General features: G+C 38.7%; 1 protein-coding gene across 17 annotated transcripts in view; it reads right to left on the bottom strand.

Annotated features, from left to right (window-relative positions):
* SYNE1 (spectrin repeat containing nuclear envelope protein 1) overlaps positions 1-20,581 on the bottom strand; it is a 476,190-nt gene that overhangs the window by 413,205 nt on the left and 42,404 nt on the right. The window contains exon 1 of one of the 17 annotated variants that reach the window (XM_053904358.1): positions 1,430-1,613. The exons of the other annotated variants lie outside the window; for them this stretch is intronic. Within the exon in view, the coding sequence (XP_053760333.1) occupies positions 1,430-1,469 (40 nt within the window). The 5' untranslated portion in view covers positions 1,470-1,613. Of the gene's footprint in view, positions 1-1,429; positions 1,614-20,581 lie in introns of those variants that run through there. 17 annotated transcript variants of the gene reach the window in all.

Here is a 20,581-nt window from a genome sequence, read left to right as displayed (position 1 = left end):
ATTAATTACAATATATTATATTATATGGTTGTTATATGGCTGGGCTTTTTTTAAGTTTATTTGTTTCGAAAGAGAGAGAGAGCGGCGGAGGGGCACAGAGCGAGGAAGAGGGAGAATCTCAACCAGGCTCCACACTGTCAGCACAGAGCCCAACACAGGGCTCAGACTCACATACCAAACTGTGAGATCATGACCCGAGCTGAAATCAAGGGTCTGACGCATAACCGACCGAGTCACCCAGGTGCTTCTATATGGCTGTTTTAATTCTATCCTTGAGGAAAACGGAAGAAGTTTTCTGTTCACTTTATCCACCCTACCTCTAAGTATTTTAAATTAGTATAAATACATTATTTCAACTGAATTATTTCATCGAAACTCGGAACAACCAGAATTAGTTAAAAGTTACTTGTATGATGTAAAGATTTAAATCAAGGAAACACAGTTTAATAAATGTACACAAAATATACGATTTTGGTGTTATTATATATAACCAAATACTAGATTCCAAACACCAATCAGCTATGTCAAGAGCAAACTTGTTGCTCTCACTATATTCCATGTACCCAAACATGAGCGTAAGACTTCCTAGTGTATCTACCTTTGTTTCTTAGTAAGAAAAATGTCTCGGCTACATAATTATGGTTGGAGGTCTAATCACTGAAAAAAAATGTAAAAAGAGTTGGCGTGACCCCAGCAGCAAACTAAAATGCATCTGGGTACCATCTTCTAGCTAAACACAGTGGTAAGGTGGTGACATTCTGAGTCATCATCACATTTTATAGGAGTCTGAAAACAATAAAAGAGAAGATGAAATAATTTCATTACATTCAGATCAAGATATGAAATAAGTCAATGTACTTTAAAAATTAGATTTTAAAAGCAACAATACTGGAAGTAAAAAAAAAAAAAAAAGAAAAAGTTGAGTCACTAACAGACTGTGATGAATTCTTGACCAGATTCAGGTTTCAAGAGTATTTTTGTTCATTAGTCTGAGGAAGATACTCAGTTTTGTTATAAATGGTAGACACTGATGCACTGATGTCTTAAGTTTTAGAAACCATTTCTTTAAAATACCTATATATCAATCACCTAAATTTCTATGCTAAAATTCAGCTTTTATCGTATCTTAGCATTCCTCATAAATTTTCACTGTTCAGGCTTACACTGTAAATATTTGTTTAGGTTTTCCGAAATCATGAACATAAATCAGAACTATTCATTCCACTTTCATTAGTGCTTAGTTCAGATAAAATAGGAAGAAAACAATTTAAACTTAGAGTTGTTTTAAAGTCTATTTATACAATCTCAAAGTTTTTGTACCAGGGAGTCAAACTGGAATTATATTAAAAGAAAAAGTATACACACACACACACACACACACACACACACACACACACACACACAAACACACAGATAATAACAAAAGTACCTTTTATCGCACCGGGAGTCTTGAAGTTTGGTTTTATCATGTCCCGCCAATTATAGTTACTTTTGGAATTTGTTCTAATTCAATCAGTTTCTAAATCAAACACAGCTTTCACCAAGGGAACTTCCAGCTCGGCTAGCAACATTCTCCCTAAAATATCCCTATAGCAACGCCTCTATAAAAGCATATTATTCTCTCATTCTTTAGCCTTACCCCCTGCTTACTGACCAAATGCACCACTCTCCAATGCCAGCATTTCTACAAAGACAATTTTTCTATTGATTTATAAAAAGTGCTTCAGAAGCTTTTTTTCAGGGGAAAAAAATAACACCTTCTTTGTCTATACTTAGGAATTCAGGCATTCTTACTATGTTAAAATCCCAAAAGCTTATAAGGGTTTTTTTCTTTTTGGTCGAAAATAAATCATTCAAATTATTAAAAGTCCCAAATTATAACCTTTGATATATATATAAAGTTATAATTTTGGAACTTGGGAGAAAGAAACTAAATGAATCCTTTGTAGACAAATATTACAATGACATTTAATTTCTCATATTTGTTTTCGTACAAGATATAATCTTACTTATTTTTAGTTTGCTCTTTGAACCTGCTGGAATTCTATCCAAATAGCTAATACTGTGACACACAAGTTAAAAATTATAACTACCGCATTAGAAATATACATTATAACAAGTTACCAAGGTAGTCACACTGCTCTATGTGTGAGTGTTTATATATATATAATTATATATATAAATAGTTTGTGTATATGTATTTACGTATATATATATTTACATTTATAAACAATATTAGAGAGTTTTTACATTATTTAAGCATATACAATATCAATTATGGAAGACAAACAAATATAGGTGCAAGAATCTATAAAGAGTATTTTAAAAGTTCCATTTCATGCTTCCTAACACAATTTAAGATTAGATTCCCAAGCAAGAAATGTTTACAGATTTGTGGGTCTCTCCAAGCTAGAATACAATAATTTCTTGACCTGGGATTTCAAGGTAAAATAGAAATCAGTTGTAGCCATAGTAAAGCCTGTTAAAACAATGCTACAACAGTATTAGTAATGAAATGTTTTTCATTTTTCTATCCCAGTTAGAGTAAGGACTGTTCATTGTAATACCAAATTTGTTTACAAAGCGTGTTTATAAAGAATGATAGCTATTACCATGATTTACAGAAAACAACAATAAAACTACTCTTCAGTAGAGGCAGGATGGAATAATTAATTCCATCAGGAGTACATTTTTGGCCCTGGGAGCACAACAGACCTAACTTGCAATCCCCAGCATTCGCGTTTACCAGAAGATTTTTAAAAGGTGACTCAGCCATTTTATGCCTCAGTTGGCCCGTTTGTAAAAGGGAGACATACAAGTACCACAAATCACTGTAAAGGTTAAATGAGATACTCTACCTAAATGTTTTGTCCAAAGCTTAACACATAGTATTTATTCATCAATAAATGTTAGTTTTTGTCCTATTCATTTTTACTCATTAATTTAAATATGATAGCAACAGCTTGTGTTAAGCAAAAAGAACCGACCATTGCTTTCTTTGATTTTATTTACTACAATATGCATTTAACAGAGGCAAGAAAACTAAGAAATTTCTGTAAGCCAGGAGAAACTTGCTATCTATTTACATGTTCCAAACACTAAGAATCAGAGCTCGGTGTGAAGTTTAAAACACTCCAGCATATATTTACGGAACAAATCTGAGCCATTAGATTTAATTTATCTTGACATGGTTGGGGCTAGTGACCAAGTTATTTAATTACTGGGAATAAAGTAATCGTACAGCCTTGAGATCAGGGCTCACCACTCCCCCATAAGGGTTTGTCTTCCAGTGTGGCATTTGCTGTAATGGAAAGTCAGTGCAAGGTATGGACTTAACGGTATTTATTTGTGTTTACTGGCATGTTTTGGTTTTCTTTTTAAGATTTTTCTTTAATTTTTTTTTTTTTTAGAGACAGAGAGAGGGGAGCAAGGAAGGGCAGAGAGAGAGGGAGAGAGAATCGAAGCAGGCTCCCCATGCTGTCAGTGCAGAGCCCAAGGCGGGGCTCGAACTCACAACCCATAAGATCATGACCTGAGCAGAAATCAAGAGTCAGATGCTTAACCAACTGAGCCATCAAGGCACCGCAGCACTGGGGTTTTTTTCATCCTTTATTGGGTGAGGACTATGTATTCCACATTGAGTCTTCACCCTTATTATTCTTGAAATTCTCACTTGCATTCACTCAAGACCCAGAGTCAAAGGTTACTCAACTTTGTATCACTTTAGAATCTCCACTTATTCGGATACTTCCCTTACTGAAAGAAATTTTTAAAACCACCTCTAAAAAAAGGGCATTATTTCTAAGAAACACAGAAGCAAACAAGTAAGACAGAAATGATTTACATGGATTTACAAATAAGCTGTCTTATTTTTTTGAATTTCTCATGTAAGCCTTATTTCTATTTGCTAAGCAGCTATTAATCACTAAGGGCAAGGAAATGTGGGAATGAAACATTAGGTTAAAGAGGGTTTGTAGTCTTCAAGGAGGACCAAATTTCTTAACTAGCTTTTAAAAATGATTTACTACAGGGATGCCTGGGTGGCTCAGTAGGTTAAGCATCTGACATCTGACGTTGGCTCAGGTCAACTGAGTACGTCAAGCAACTGACTTGGCACAGTTGGTCCGTGGGTTCGAGCCCCACATCAGGCTCTGTGCCCACAGCTCAGAGAGCCTGGAGTCTGCTTTGGATTCTGTGTCCCCCTCTCTCTCTCTGCCCTTCCCCACTTGTGCTCTCTCTCTCACACTCTCTCTCTCTCTCAAAAATAAACATTAAATTTTTTTTTTAATATTTACTACACACAAAATATGTGCAAAGTACTGATTGGGTATATTGATAATTTTGGAGGGGATGAGTACAGGTGAACAAGGAGAAAAAAGGAAGACGCAGAGCCTAAACCTAGCCTCTTTGTAAACGTAGTCTCTTCACATCCCTCAGGAATACTTTCCCCCTACAGCAATACATCAGTCTGTGTGTTTCAGGGGAAGAAGCAAATACAGTAGCCTCGTTTTTATTATATTGCTCCCAAAGTTTGGTGCCTTGGGAACCCAGAGGGAAGCATCTCATGTCATTGAGATAAAGAGACGAAGGTGAAGAAGGCAGGACTTTGGGCGGGACGAAGATGCTGGCTTGTTTACAAATAACATGCTCTCTCTTCTCAAGCTAGAGGAACCAGCACGACCTTCTCTTTTATTTTTGGGTTTGTCAAGGGCAATATTGTTTCCTTTCAGGAAGAGACAATACCAACATAAAGGGAAAAAAAAATCTGGCTTAGAAAATAGCAACAGCAAAGAAGTGTGATAGGAAGGAGGTGCAAAGGGAACACAGGAAGATAGACGCAAGAGCAGTGCATTGTATATTTAGAGGCAATTCTAGTCTGATCCACCACCTTTCAAATTATACTAAAAGCATGGTTAAAATAGCACTTTTGGCAGTAAGTCTCAAATGCATGGTACTCTAGGATAAGGCCTAGTGGAATCATCAGGAATGAGGCCGCCAAACGGACATGAGGCAGGAAGAGAAACCCCAGGTTTGCTTCCAACGAGGCGTCTTCACAGGAATACTCCACGGGGAGCTTGGCCTGACTCAGGTATTACTCTCACAAACAACAGCAGTTGTAAGACTGACTCTCATCATTTAAGGGTATAATTGCGGGGGCAGAAAACCAATCTACAGACTCAGGATCTTTTGTGGCCTGTAAAATATCCGTTGGTGTCCTACATACTATTTTGTATGTGAATATTTACAAATATACAAATATACAAATATTTGTATACAAATATACAAAATAGTTACAACTATTTTGTAACGTGAACCAAATCACGCCCAACACTTGAACAATGAAACGTATTTTCCTTTCTCACAACAACATAAAAATTGTATGTCCTTTTGTTTTCCTCACCTCTGTAACTCATATTTTTCTTTAATTTTTAATTTCTTTAAATTTTCTTTAGAAAGGTCTCTCTCTGTGGATTGTTCTGCAAGCCTATAGTGAAGTATATATATAATAGATTATTCTGATGCTTCTATTAAATTCTTTGTCTCCATTCTTTGGAGACATTGACTCCTTCTATCATTCTCTGAAGCCAAGGCAACAGGGAAGAATAAAATAATGTTTTTTCTTTTGTCATGATGTCTTTAGTCTAAAACTCAGCTGCCGTCCCAATGCCAGAGTCATTATAAGGGTAACTTTGAATTTATAGATTTTTCTGAAAAATCCAAGAAAATAGTGATCTTTACTAAGTTGTCAAAAACAGTTTCTTTTTTTTTTTTTTATTAAATTTTTTTTTTTTAACGTTTATTTATTTTTGAGACAGAGAGAGACAGAGCATGAACGGGGGAGGGGCAGAGAGAGAGGGAGACACAGAATCAGAAGCAGGCTCCAGACTCTGAGCCATCAGCCCAGAGCCCGATGCGGGGCTCGAACTCACGGACGGTGAGATCGTGACCTGAGCTGAAGTCGGACGCTTAACCGACTGAGCCACCCAGGCGCCCCTCAAAAACAGTTTCTTATATGCTTTCTTTAAAAAATGAGAGCCCCACATTGGGCTCTGTGCTGCTTTGAATCCTCTGTCTCCATCTCTCTCTGCCCCTCCCCCACTGGTTCTCTCTCTTTCTCTCTCTCTTTCTCAAAATAAATAAATAAACTTTTAAAAAAAGAAAGAAAAATCAATTTAGAGCCTCACTGCACACCAAAATAAATTCCAAATGGTTTAAGGAATTAAAATAAAGTAACTATAACAAGTACTTGAAAATAAAGTCAGTATCTATGTTTACTGAAGACAATTTAGGCCTAAAAATAACAGAGGAGGACTATATTTCATTGCATAAAAATAAAAACTACGCACTTGACAAATTTTAAACATAATTAAACATGAAGACTATATGGGTAACATATTTGCAAAAATATAATAAAGAGTTAGAATTTCAAATAAAATCAATGAGAAAAACCTTAAGATATATTACGTTGTTAAACAAAGATATGAGCAGGCAACTCACAAAATGGCTTTTAAAATACGTAAAATAAGGTTTGAAGTTATTTCAGTAAAAAAATGGATACTAAAACAATGAGATAAGCATAAAATCCAGGAGTAATTAAAAGAGAGAGTCTGAGCCACAAATAGCTCCTATTTTCTTTTTTTCTTTTTAATTTTTTTTTAATGTTTATTCATTTGAGAGAGAGAGAGAGACAGAGCACGAGAAAGGGAGAGAGGGCAGAGAGAGAGAGGGAGACACAGAATCCAAAACGGGCTCCAGGCTCTGCGCTGTCCGCACAGAGCCCAACGCGGGGCTCGAACTCACAAACCGCGAGATCGTGACCTGAGCCCAAGTCAGACGCTTAACCAACTGAGCCACCCACGCACCCCCCAAAGCTCCTATTTTCAATTATTACCATGAAAACAAAACAGCATGGATAAATTAGCTATTTATTTCCCATAACCTCAATATTATGACAGCTCAGGTGATTCTCAAAGTGTCTGGACCAGCATCACCAGGGAACTTGGAACAAATGTAGATAGATTACTACCCAGGCCCAACCCAGACATACAGAATCAGATCACTAATCTGTTTTAACCAGACTGGTGCCTCTCAGGCACAATCGACAAGTATGGGGATCCCCGTGTGGATCACACACTGTATAAACTCTGTAACATTGTGGTTAAAGGCATGCATCCCAAGGGCCTGGTTTAAGTTCCAGCTCCACCTCTTGGGCAAATTACCCACACGCTCCATCTTTCAGTTGCCTCATCTGTAAAGTGGGGATGATAATGACGCACACCACATATGGTTGTTAGGAGGGTAACAGGAGTTAACATCTGGAAAGCACACAAGAGGGTGCTCAGTATGTAGTTTAGCTCTGTTGGTAAATGGAAATAAAAGACAAATTATTTTCTATTTAAAAGTTGTTTCGCGATAATCAGTAATTACGTGATTAAAAATGACAAGTCAGTTTGTCGATCTGTAACAGAAAACTAGGGAAGCCAACAGCTTTACAAACGAGATGAATATAGAGAAAGAAAAAAGAATATATACAGTCGGCATCGCAAGCACTCTGACGATGGAGGGCCACACACGTAAGTAATTCAGGGATCTTTGTGGAGAAAACCCTGGGAGTGTGAATTCTTGTGCTATCTGAAACAATGTGGGAATATAAAACTCCTCTCTTTGATGGCAAAGATGTGTTTGGTTGATTTTCTATGCTAATAAAGTAACTGTGGAAATGTGGCTTGAGGCCATACTTTGATACAATAAATAACCCTTTATTAATTTACAAGTGATCCAAATATGATCTTAGCCTACCATTAAGATGTGATCTCAGTGGTTTCGGTCTATCATCGGTCGCTCACCTGATTTACAACGCAGTGCCGACTTCATTTAAGAACAAAAAGCGCAAGTCTAGTAATTATTTCAGTATTGTCTAGACCCTGTCTGACAGCTCCGCCAAATTCTTCAATTATTTCGTTGTTAATAATAACTAAATCATCACGAAGTCACAACAAAATAAATGAAAAACACAATGTTGTATTTTCTTTTAAACATTCTTGCTCAAGACTAAGTAAGATAACATAAAATTTAAATTCTTAACACTTTCCCTACGTTGTGTAGATATCTGATTGTCCAAACATTGTAATACCTTTTGTTGTGCTTTCCAAATATTCTTTTGAATATCTTCCTATACAAAGTTTCTTCTATCGCATTCCAAATATGTGCTCTCCCATCTCTGCGTATAATATTCAGCTTCTTTCATGGGAACAGAGTAACGAGGGAGTTCCCTGTGCCTTTAGGATCAGGCAGATGGGGAAGTCACTGAGGCCCACAAAAAACAGAGGTTGTTGAAGAGCAAAGTGGTCAACTTAAACTTTTTGGTGAGGCCCAGACTTGCCATCATTAGGGGCAAGACTCATTGAGGCCATCTTGAATCTTTAGTCTCTCCTCACAGCACAAGAAATGGTGCTGGGTTCTTCCTGCCCTTTCCCTTAACAAATATAGGATGGGTGGTCCTCCACCTGCTACCACCATGAAGTCAGACTTCCTGTCTAATAATTGTTCCCACCATCAGATGCAACTGACATGATGAGATTCGTTTCCTCCTACAAATTCACAAAGTGCTATCTAGGAAGGTTCAGACCCTAGGACCACGCCAAGAAAGCTTTTCTTTGTTGCCTACATCACTGACAAGGAAAAAGCCAAACTCATACCCACAGCAGAATGGAGACTGTCAGTAGGTGAGCATCTGCCCAGGACACTGTGCCGTAACCCCAGGCCCAATCTGGAGGGATTTGTGTGGCACCCCTGTGCCCAGTCTCAAGAAGAGATGGAAACGGGGTGATTCATGCCTTTGGTTGAAAAACTAGAAGGAAGGGACTGACTCAGAAATCAAACCACCTCTTTAATCTGATTCTTAATCTGGTCTTCTTTTTTTAATGTTTATTTATTTTTGAGAGAGAGAGAGAAAGAGAGAGGGAATGCAAGTGGGGAAGGGGCAGAGAGAGAGGGAGACACAGAATCCGAAGCAGGCTCCAGGCTCTGAGCTGTCAGCACAGAACTCAATGAGGGGCTCGAACTCATGAACTGGGAGATCATGGCCTGAGCCTATGTCAGACATTTAACCCACTGAGTCACCCAGGTGCCCCTTAATCTGTTCTTTTTTGACCCAGGTAGGAATACAGAGATTTTGGAATCTGTAAACTGCAGGAATACAATTTCTCTCAGTGACTTAGTTTCAATGAATTTAACCCATAAGTTTTACCTTATAATGTGTTCAGTTCTGAGGCTCCTCTTAACCCAAGAGGTTAAGGCTATTTTTGTTTTGTTTTGTTTTGTTTTTGTTTTTGTCTTGAGATTGCTTAAGAACAGCAAACAAAGTACTCATGACTAGACTTGCTTTTTAAACAACAGCCTTGGCAATGAGCTCTAGCTGAGAACTGGCACTTCTGTTGAATCTGAGTATTCAAGGAAAGAAAATCAAGAGAAGAAAGAAAAACATAATGTGTAGAAACAAAAAAGATCCAAGAGATTCCTTTAAAAATGCAGCATTTATGTGTGTACATGAACCCATTGCACACTGAATCACATAAGAACAGTCCTTTAGAGGCATTTCATAATAGCTGCAGGATGAAGGGGAGAATGTATATACACACACATATATATACACACACACACATATACATATATATGTATACACACACACATATATGTGTGTGTGTGTGTATATGTATATACACATATATATATATGTGTGTGTGTGTATATATGTATATACACACACACACATATATATATACCCTAACCAAAAAAGAAAAAAAAGGAGCATGCATATTACCTTTTCGTGAAAACAGTGCCATTTAACTTGTTTGCAAATCTGTGACTAAAGTACCCACGAGGAGGAAAGAAGGGAAACTGGTCTTAGAAACAAGACTGTCTAATGATAGCTGTATTTGTACTGGACCAATTACTATGACTGAAGGGGCATTTTCTATGGTAGAAAGAATATCAGCATTTTATTTTCTCAAATAATTTAAAGACTAACATGTGGCTCAACTTTTAAATTGCTTACTTGCTGTGTGCAACTAACTTATTATTTTTAATGGTTTTTAAAAACTCAATGGTAGTTTGTGCATCATCACAAATGTTCACGATGCCCTTGAGAAGAGATTACCACATTTGTAGGTACACTGACAAAATTCTTTCCAGTCACTTCCTGACTGAGGCAGATGAGGAGGGCAGCTTCCAAGCCACAATCCTGGACTGGCCTTTTGCCTTAAGCATTTTAGAAGGTGAGCAGAAATCGATATTTTTAAAAATAGGATGTCTAGATCTTTCATGACATTCTTTAATGTCTGGGTGATATTGCTATTATCATCACATAATACTTAGCATTTTACTGTCATGGCTATAACAACCGAGGTAATTTTTACTACAATCTGCGTAAACTGAAGTTTCTACAAAATATTTTCATATTTTTGCCAGTTTCGTGAATTAATGTTCAGTTGTCGCTCGCGTTACAGGTGAAGTCCATGAATTATACACATTCAAAATGGGTAACAATCTAGTTAGCTGTTAGAACAACTGCCTTGAGTTGTAGACGTCTTGCTTTTGCCCAACTGTTCACTTCATATGCCTCATGGAGAAATTATTCAGATCGGAAGGGCTTCAAAACAAATGAACAGAATAAAGGAACTCATAGGATAGCAGAATTCCAGAATCAGAGCACTTTCTACAGGTTAGGAACTGTAGGATAGTTGGAATCTGTGACCTGCCCCATGTCAAAAAAGCAGTTAGCAACAAGAAGTCAGAAATCATGCTTCTAACCATCAGATACCCAGAAGCTCTTTTCTCTATAGGTAGAAAGATTAGCTACAGAAAACCTCTTTCCCTAAAGGTGACTCACTTGCTGCTAGGGGATGAAGAGTCTCTTAGAAGGTGACAGAAGAGAAGTAAAGAAAATGAAGTCATGGAAAGCCCCAAACCTATAAAATAAAACAGATCCCACGAATTTTGTTCATTGGTGTTTTGACGTGTGTTGTTCTATTTTCCTGGTCATTTGGCTTACTAGGGTAGGCAGGGAAAGGACACCAGAATAAAAAAAATATATCTCAGCCACATATTCTGAAGCAGGGAGTCGCCTTTGGTCTAATAACCATTTCAGGATTGTAAACACCTACCCGGAAGGTTAAGTCTTTTGTCATTCACATCTCACTGTCAGGCTGTTCTAATTAGAGGTAGCCTTGCTGAATAGCCCCAGGCAGTGAAAATTAAGAAGTGAAGAAAGAAAAAGGAGTATGTTTCCAAGGGCGAGACACTTGGAGGTGGTTTAAATCCCTACAGAGAAAAGCTGGAGAGAAAAGGTTTAAAAAGTAGATTGAATTCCATTTCTCACAACTGTCCTTCCCTTAGATGGCTCCACATTGTCATTCTCCAATTGTGAATATGGAAATAGATGTTCAAGGAGCTTTCAGAAAACTCATCCTCAAGAAATGCTAAGCATGTAACCTTGGGACTCTCATAAGTCATAACTTTCCCTGGACGAAAGTGCTCAAAATTTCCCTATATAAAAGTGCATGACCTGGGCACTCTAATATAGATGTTCGAGAATGAGGTCAATCATTTTTTTTAAAAAATCTGATGATCAAACAAATTGTGATAATAGCATCGACCTATCCTAAAATGACATTTATCTCAGAACGAAAACTTCTATGATGAAGAAAGAGAATGGGTTCATTTGCAAAAGCAGACTATCACTGAAGCCCTGTTTCACCTGTTGGAACCACAGAATATATTTTAACTTAAAAAAAAAAAAGACAAAATCATTAGCAACAGTCATCCAAGATCCGCGTTATCTCTTTATCAGATATAATCCTCAAAAACAAATGACAAGACCCAGGCATGCAAGAATTTCCTCATTCCAACCTGTGAAAATGGACACTGATACCATTTTGTAATTACAATTTAAACCTCAAACCAGGGTTAAGAATGAAGAGGAGAGACAAGACCTACTATGTGGAAATATATACACACATATATTTGCAGGAGACTCTTGGAGCGTCGTCTAAGACGTGTGCCTACCCCCGTGTATAGCAAAGTCTCAATTCTGCATTGTCACCTCCTCTTTGTTTTTATATCTGTCCTTCCTTTTCTGACTGCTAATTGCTTAGGTTGGACAGAAAGAGTTGGGATGCCTCTCCTCCTCCCTCACTCTCACTGCCTTCTGGACTTTCTTCAGGTCTTGGTTAGTTGATTTATCTTGAACAGTCTGGTCACCAGTCCAAATCTCCCCTCATTAACTGGACTAAATGAACCTTTGAGGGCAGAGAAGGGGGTGAGTCTGACAGGTGAAGAGTATACGCATTAGAGTTGTTTCACAGCCACAAAGTCGCTTCTTCAGTGGATATGCTGGCCATCACCTGAAGGCGTGCTCTTTAACTACATTCATAAGCAATTATTTAAGGTATTTTGGGTAATCAAAATGATGCATAGGCCAATTTCTGGTTTTATCAGGAACACGAATGCTTTCAGTTCCTTCAAGCAGACACCATTCAGTGCACTACTCTGGGATCCACCTGTCAAGTCTTTCTAGGAGAGGGCTTGGGCTGGATTTTGTTTGTTTGTTCTGTTGTTTTATTTTGTTTCCCTGTGGCTTTGGGTGCTTTTAAGCCACCATGGAAGTATTCTAAGAGAATAATCCTTGGAATCATGCTCTTGTAAGAAAAATATGAGTGAGCATATCAAAATCTTAAATGTAAGAGTTCCTAATTTATCTGAGGAATAAATTATATCCCTAAAAACACTTGGTGGTATAACCAGTTGATGGGTTATTTCTGGCCCCATTTTGGGAACGCAACAAACGTCCTCAAGAAGGACATTTCAAGAAGGACTATTTCAAGAAGACCCACTTGATAAGGTTTTTCCTAATGCAATACTACGTTGAGCAGAACAATTTTATTTATTTATTTATTTATTTATTTATGAGCAGGACAATTTTAAAAGAAGCTTTTTTGTGATGCTTTGGGCTGAATTACATTTCTTTAGGTTTTTATCGACAAATGCTATTCATGGACCAATGGCATCAGAATGTGGTGCTTGTTGGAGGTATAGATTCCTGGGTTCTGCAGCAGATCTTCTGAATGAGAATCTCAGACAAGGCTTAGAAGTCTTCTTTGGACACACTCCTCATGGTAATTGTACCCAAACTAAGGTTTATTTTATTTTTTTATTTTACAGAAAGACAGTGAGCGGCAGAGAGGGGCAGAAGGAGAGACAGCCAATCCCAAGCAGGCTCCATGTTTGATCCCATGATGCTGGGATCACAACCTGAGCCTAAATCAAGGGTCAGATGCTCAGTACACCTGGGTGGCTCAGTTGGCTAAGCATCTGACTTCATCTCAGGTCATGATCTTGTGGTTCATGAGTTCAGGCCCCACATCGGGCCATGGGGCTCTGTGCTGACACCTTGGAGCCTGGAACCTGCTTCGCATTCTGTATCTCTCTCTGCCCCCCGCCCCCCCCCCCCCCGCTCTTTCTCAAAGACAAACTTTTTTTTTTTTTTTAAAGAATAGATTAAAAACAAAAAGCAGATGCTCAACCAACTTGAGCCATCCAGGCGCACCTAAACTAAGGTTTAAAAACCAGTGCTTCAGATCCATAGAATATCTGTATGATACTGTAATTATGTTAATTGCTGACCACATTCAAGAGAGCAGTGATATTGCACTCAACACAGCTCAGTAATCATCTAAGATGTTTTTCTGTTTTAAGAGTGTGCTGTCATGAGAATAAACATGATCTTGGAAGTCAGAACGACCTAAGTTTGCTGCCCCTTACAAGCTGTATGACATTGAGCAAGTGTCTTAACCTATCTGAACATCAGTTTCCTTTCGTCTAAAATGGAGAAACTGACAGCTACCTCACAGGGCTGCTGGGGAGTTAAAGAGCATCATATATATAAAACATACAGCACTGGGCCTGGAACATAATAGGCACTTAATCTGTGTTACATCGTATTATTATTATTATTGTTACCTTCCCTTTTAGCAACTTGATGTGCATACCTCTCTTGAAAAATATTTAGGTTAACAAAGTTTCTTTTGTCATTCTTGCAGCATTATTAGTAGCGTTCTGGGAAACAACTGTTGCATAATCTGCTAACAAAGACAGAGTGGACCTTGACTACCCAGCAAACATGCCTGTGCATGCCTTTCCATCAAATGGCTCCTATTGAGATTTCTTTTCTTTTTTAATAGGTACCAACCCATCTTTGCTAACAAATGGTAAATCTAATCCAATCCGCATTAGCTGCTTGCTTCAGGCAGTTACTGGTATGTATTCCCATTCTGTAGCGATAGGATATATCCAAAAGAAATAACAATTGTTATGCATAAGCAGATTCTCAAGTGGTCCAGAGCAAGCAAAATATTACTGTGCCACAGCTCCCAAGTACAGACTGGGAATAACTGATTAGGAGGCATTTAAGGCAGAAATGCTAGGACATATTTAGCCTTGATTTTTGAGTCCTGCTATACCAACTCTACAACACTCTCCTGTATGGTGCTATTTTTTTGTTTTGATAAATCCGTGTCTGAGAGTACATTATACTCAGGGTTCTTTATGATTAATCATTTGCAACTTGGTATGTTCCCGTCTCTAAACTTCGTCCTTTTTCCATCAAAATAACTTCAAAGGTATACATTATTAGGTATTTGGTATTGTTATTTTAAATTTGTCAGACGTAGCTAAAGAAGCATGACTATGAAATGGTGACTCACCCCAAAAGACACAGGTATTTCCAAGTGAGACAGTGACACATGGGCCAAAGGGCTTTGCAAACCTTGGCAAGAGACTTGAGGCCACAGCAGGTGTAAGAATTGATAGCCAGATTTTTGACCTTCCTATTAAAATCGGCTAGAGAAAGTACAGAGATTATTTGACGTTCTCCCAAATCTAGCTGTCAAAAAAATAGTGGAAAAATCCAGTTTCTTCCTTTGTGCTTCCCAAATCTAATCTCATGTAGTCCCATTAGATTAAAGAAGAGTAAATAACCCTCAAAGCAAGCAGAGGAAATGGAGATACAATTTCACTTAATGAATGAGCATTAACAAAAGATCTATGGAAAACAGATTGTGAGCCAAAGCAAAACTGTTTCACACTGATCATTTTACGCAAGAAGGGCTTTTAAAAACAAAATGGAGGAACACATAACATGCCAGCTTTTAATTGTAAGACAATAATAATTGTTCATACATTAAAAAGAGATGTTCTTGTCTTTTCTTCAAATTAAATCAAGCTACTCACAGTGATGGAGCTTATTAAGTGTTTATTTTTTTATTTTTTTTATTCTCTACCTATAGTTTAGTAATAGTTGCAAATAGTTTAGTAATAGAATTTTTTTAGGACCTAAAATTAATGTAGGGCGTTAGAGAAGTCACCCAGCTGAGCAAGAGCCTTGTTTGTAGGCAGAAATATGGACAAACCACCACACGCTTTGCAAAAGGCTGTGTATCCTGCGGTTCGTAAAGAAAATTCGCTAAGAGCCATAAAAACAAACTGAATCTACAACTGACATAGTTGTGGTATTTGAAATCAAAAACGTTTCTAACACTGAAATGTTTCTAATCATTATGGTCATTGTTCAGATCAGATTTAGAGTGAAAAGCTACAATATTGGTTTCACATCTCCCCGTTATTACAGACTTACGTGGAGTTTGTGTGTGTGTGTGTTTGTTTTGTTTTGTTTTGTTTCGGTTTTAGCTTTGCAAGCAATATGGCAATAAAATAATTTACTTATTTATTACACGAAATTTTACCTACTTACAAGAAGACTTCTAGCATCTACTAGGGCTCTCTTAGGAAGTAAACACCAGAAACAAACAGTGCTTGGGACAAGAACCACATCTTTACTTCCTGCATTTCCCTTCCCTGTATAAACTATAAGGTGACACAGTGTGTGGGTGTGGGCGTGTATGTGTGTGTCTGTGTATGTGTGTGTATTTGTAAAGTGTCGTTCTTTCTATTAAATATGCAAATCTAGATAGCAGAAACACTTCTTGCCTGTCTTCAGCCCCCAAACAATAGCAAACTATTGTTATTGTGTTAAACTCATCAGATGAAAAATTTCATATTCTTTAATTCTAATGCCCTGACTTTGATTCCAAGTTTCCTGACTTCGGGTGCTTGTAGGCTAGTTAACCCTGTGACAGTGACAACCTTGCCTTCCTGCTAACCTTCATAATTAAGAATTTTGGTCTCTAAGTACTGTGCATATATCTCTTCCATGAATTCATCTAATAATATTCTATATCATTGCCACTTCTATGTTCCTTTCATTAACATTTTTTAACAGTGAGAGCCACATCTTATTTCTAAGTCATCCACCTAAAAATCCATTAAGTCTTTGGAAACAGATATTAATTTAATATTCCAGTTTGTTTCCGAACAGACTGGATTTCATAATGTCTATAACCATGCAATGTAAATCCACGGGTATGATAATACTTAACCAGCTGCTTTCCCCTAAGTAGGCTCCATTGGTTTACGTTTTGCAACATAAGGGATTTGCTTTTTTAAACCATATTTTCTGAAGAAGACAACAACACCATTTCTGGTCCTACATGCTCTTTCAGAAGCTCACCGCTACCTGCCCCATGAGGGGATAGAGACTGTCTTCCTTTCTCTTGAAACTGGTTGGGATTTGGGCACCGTAGGAGAGTCAAGTAGGATGGGTCAGAGAGATGGTGTGTGACTTCTGAGGCTAGGTCTCAAAGGCAAAAAGGCTTCTGCCTGGCTCTCTCGGGTCACTTGCCCTTGTCTAGCAGGGACTTCTGGGTAGGCAATCACCCCATAAATACAGTTGTCTTCGGAGGTAAGCCTCTCTCTTGCACCAATTCTCAACTTCACATCACAGTCACCGTCACTGCTGATCCTTGTCATTCCTTCCACCCTCAGGCTTCTCCCATTCCAGTTTTAATTCAAGTACCTCTCAACTCTTCCTTGATGTTTCTTTCTTTCTTTTTTTTTTAAGTGTATTTGTTTTTTAGAGAGAGACAGCAAGCTGGGGAGGGGCAAAGAGAGGAGAGAGGATCTGAAACGGACTCTGTGCTAACAGCATAGTTTCTAACATGGGGCTCGAACTCACAAACCAAACCAAGAGATCATGACCTGAGACGAACGCTGGTGGTCAACTTACTGAGCCACACACGTGCCCCTTCCTTGATGTTTCTTAAAGGGTACACAACACCCCACCGGTCTAATCACTTGGAGACCCTGTTCATATTGCAGACCCCTGGGCCCCTCCAGACTTACTGAATCAGAATCACTACTGGTGGGACCTGGGCTTGGAATTTTTGTGAAGACTCGATTCTGACGCGTCTGTCTGGCCTCCCCAGACTCCAGTCTCTCTGCTACCTGATTCATACTACTCACTAACATTAGACTGATTTTTCAGAGCGTAACTCTGATAACATCATTCCCTTGCCACCTTAAAATGGGTTACCATTGCCTGGCAGGGTTCTTATTCCAGATCCCAGGACTCCAAACTTTTTCCAATCTGGCCTCAACCTACTTTCTAGTCATGTCACCAATAACCCACATAGCAACTTGTACTGCACCGCAGCTTGCTTCTGCCAGACTCGACCCTCTCCGCCCTTCATACACCCAGCCTCGGTTCCTCCCCCCTCCAGCTGCCTCTGTCCCATCTTTATGCAGCTTGGCCCTGCCACCTTGGGTACCTCCTCTTTGCTTCTGGGAAAATTCTCCTCCTTAGCACCTAGTTCAGAAGCAAGCTCTCCCATGATATCGTCATACCCGGAAGTTCACCTTCTCTCCTCTCATAATCAGTAGCACCTTGTCTTAAACACGTCCACAGTAGTTCTCGTACTATGCAGAGTACTACTAAGTAGGACGCCTTTCCTTGCAGTAATAATGACAATTTTCTTCCCCTTTCGCTGCATAAAAGTGCTTACAGATAAGTGTTACAGACGCACACACACACAGACACACACACACACACGCAGAGTTAACTTGAAAAAAAGATCAAACATAATTTATGGCAGTCCTGGACAGCTGTAAATATAAAGCAATCTCAGCAGGAAACTCAGAAACAAATCATGTTCTATCACCTTGTGATAATGTATTCTATAAATGTCTAGTTTCAAAGGGCTTTTGAAATGTAAATCGCTATCTCGATTCACAAATAATACAGCGCAAAATATAATTTAGTGTTGCAGTAACGCTAATAAGAAACTGGCTTTTATTTATTAATTTCTAGACAATATACTTCTTTTTTTTACAAAATAAATGACTCATTATTATTTATTAATAGTCTCAAACACAAAGTTTGTACTTTTCATTTTAGCACAACTGTGTTATATCAGCTTCTTGCACTCCAAATACTACCGGCCACTTATCCCATGGCCTTTTCAACATTTGCTGATATTCCTAATTCTGCAATAAAGTTTTGCTTCTTAGTTTCTAAGTACTTGGTGGATGGTTGCAATCATTCAGTATTTTAAATTGTTTTCTATCAAATTATTATATTCAGCATTTGGTCATAAACATGGACAAAATCACGGAGTGCTAGTATAAGTAAATAAATACTTTTATTAGAGTCGAGGGCTTTTGAAGTGTTACAAATCTTATCATACATTTTATCATTATTGATAAAGAACAATAAATAAGCTGTTCCCTGGTAATATATTTACCAAACTAAAAGTTATTTTTCAGGGGCGCCTGGGTGGCTCAGTAGGTTGAGCGTCCGATTTCGCTCAGATCATGATGTCACAGTTCATGAGTTCAAGCCCCACATTGGGTTCATTGCTGTCAGTGCAGGGTCCGCTTCAGGTCCTCTGTCCCCCTCTCTCTGCCCCTCCCCTGCTTGCACATGCTCTCCCTCTCTCAAAAATAAACATTTAGGGGCGCATGGGTGGCTCAGTCAGTTAAGCGTCCAACTTCGGTTCAGGTCATGATCTCACAGTTCGTGAGTTCCAGCCCCATGTCAGGCTCTGTGCTGACAGCTCAGAGCCTGGAGCCTGCCTCGGATTCTGTGTCTCCCTCTCTCTCTGCCCCTTCCCTGCTCATGCTCTGTCTCTCTCTGTCTCAAAAATAAATAAACATTAAAAAAAAATTTTTTTAATAAACATTTAAAACAAGTTATTTTTCAGTAAAAGAGAATACATTAAAATATATTATTAATTATCTCCACTCAGATTCTAAATAATGACCCTCATTAAAGAACCACCATAAGCCAGGTCTTCTGGAACACACTGGCCTCATGGGTCACAACCCCAAATCAAGGACTCTCAGAGGCAAGCGGCATGAAAGACCATCACAGTCAACATTCTCTTTCTCACCCCCCCCACCCCCCCACCCCCCGATCCATAGTTGTGCACTTAGTGTGACATTTCCATTACTAGTTTAGTGGCCTTGAGTAGGTTACCTCACTGCTCTAAATCTCCATTTCCTCACCCTAAAATGGTGATCGTAACAGTGTCTACCAGCGGCCTAAGGATATTGTGAGGATTGTATAAGACAATAACAAATCTATAAATGGTATCTATTTTATTACAACAATCCCAACATGTGGTCTTAAAGTTTTTATGCCCCCCCCCCCAAAAAAAAAAAAGAGGAGAAACGGAACTCCCTACCTCCAGAAACTGGGACTGGGAAATGGGCTATATATGATTTTACAGGTTTCAGGAACTCTCCTGTCTCGTACCGCACAAATCCCCACTGCCAGCCTCCAGCTCCATGAAAACTTCTACTGACTCAGTAGAGCCTTTCAGTCCATAGTTTGTGAATCATGCCCTCCTTAAAGAGGATGATGGCTACTGAGATCTACACAACTTTTGCAGGAGGACACCAGCCTTATTTGCCATTTGTTCTTCTGCATGACTGAATTTACTTGGTGTTTTCCCGAGAGCAGATGTGGGTAGGTTAGGCAATGCATGAGCCCTGAGGCAGAGCAGAAAGGAGAGATGGATTAGAGGTAGGGATTGTCAAAAACACATTCCCACCACTCAGAATTGCCTCAAAAATAGACATTACCACCCAACAAAGGAGAAAAACATAAAACATACTCCCTGGGCAGCCAGGGGGGGTGGGTGGGGGAGAAGTAGTGAGGAAAAACATACATAGTATCTTATCTTTCTTAGTAATTAAATTCTAAAGCAAGACAAATAAAACCCAAGAATTTTCCAGCTGAGCACTCAATAACTTATTAGGTTGAACCATACGAAACCGCCAATTTTGTAGGTCAAAACGGTCACATGAAGGCAATTTCATAGACTGATGCACTTAGCCTGTGTTAGCCACCTCACGTGAAAATCTGATCTTTAAGCCTAGAACTATACTTAGGGAGGTGAGGTGCCTGCCCTGGGAGGCAGGTGGGTGTCAAGACCAACTGAGGGAAGAGTCAGCTTTGGGCTCCCCTGTCAATTCTTCTCTAACATGCTCTAGGGCCAAGGGAAAATGCAGAAACATCTGGACAAATTTCCATCCTCTTTTTTCCAACCATTGAGTGTTCAATGGATACAGCTGAATTTACTTGTGTCCGTGTAATGCAGTAGCCAACATTGATTGAACACAGTGCTTA

Source organism: Panthera pardus, unplaced genomic scaffold, assembly GCF_024362965.1.
Source record: "Panthera pardus isolate Hobbes unplaced genomic scaffold, ASM2436296v1 HiC_scaffold_17, whole genome shotgun sequence".
NCBI lineage: Eukaryota > Metazoa > Chordata > Mammalia > Carnivora > Felidae > Panthera > Panthera pardus.
The sequence above is the reverse complement of the archived record's forward strand: the minus strand, read 5'-3'. Positions and strand labels throughout refer to the sequence as shown.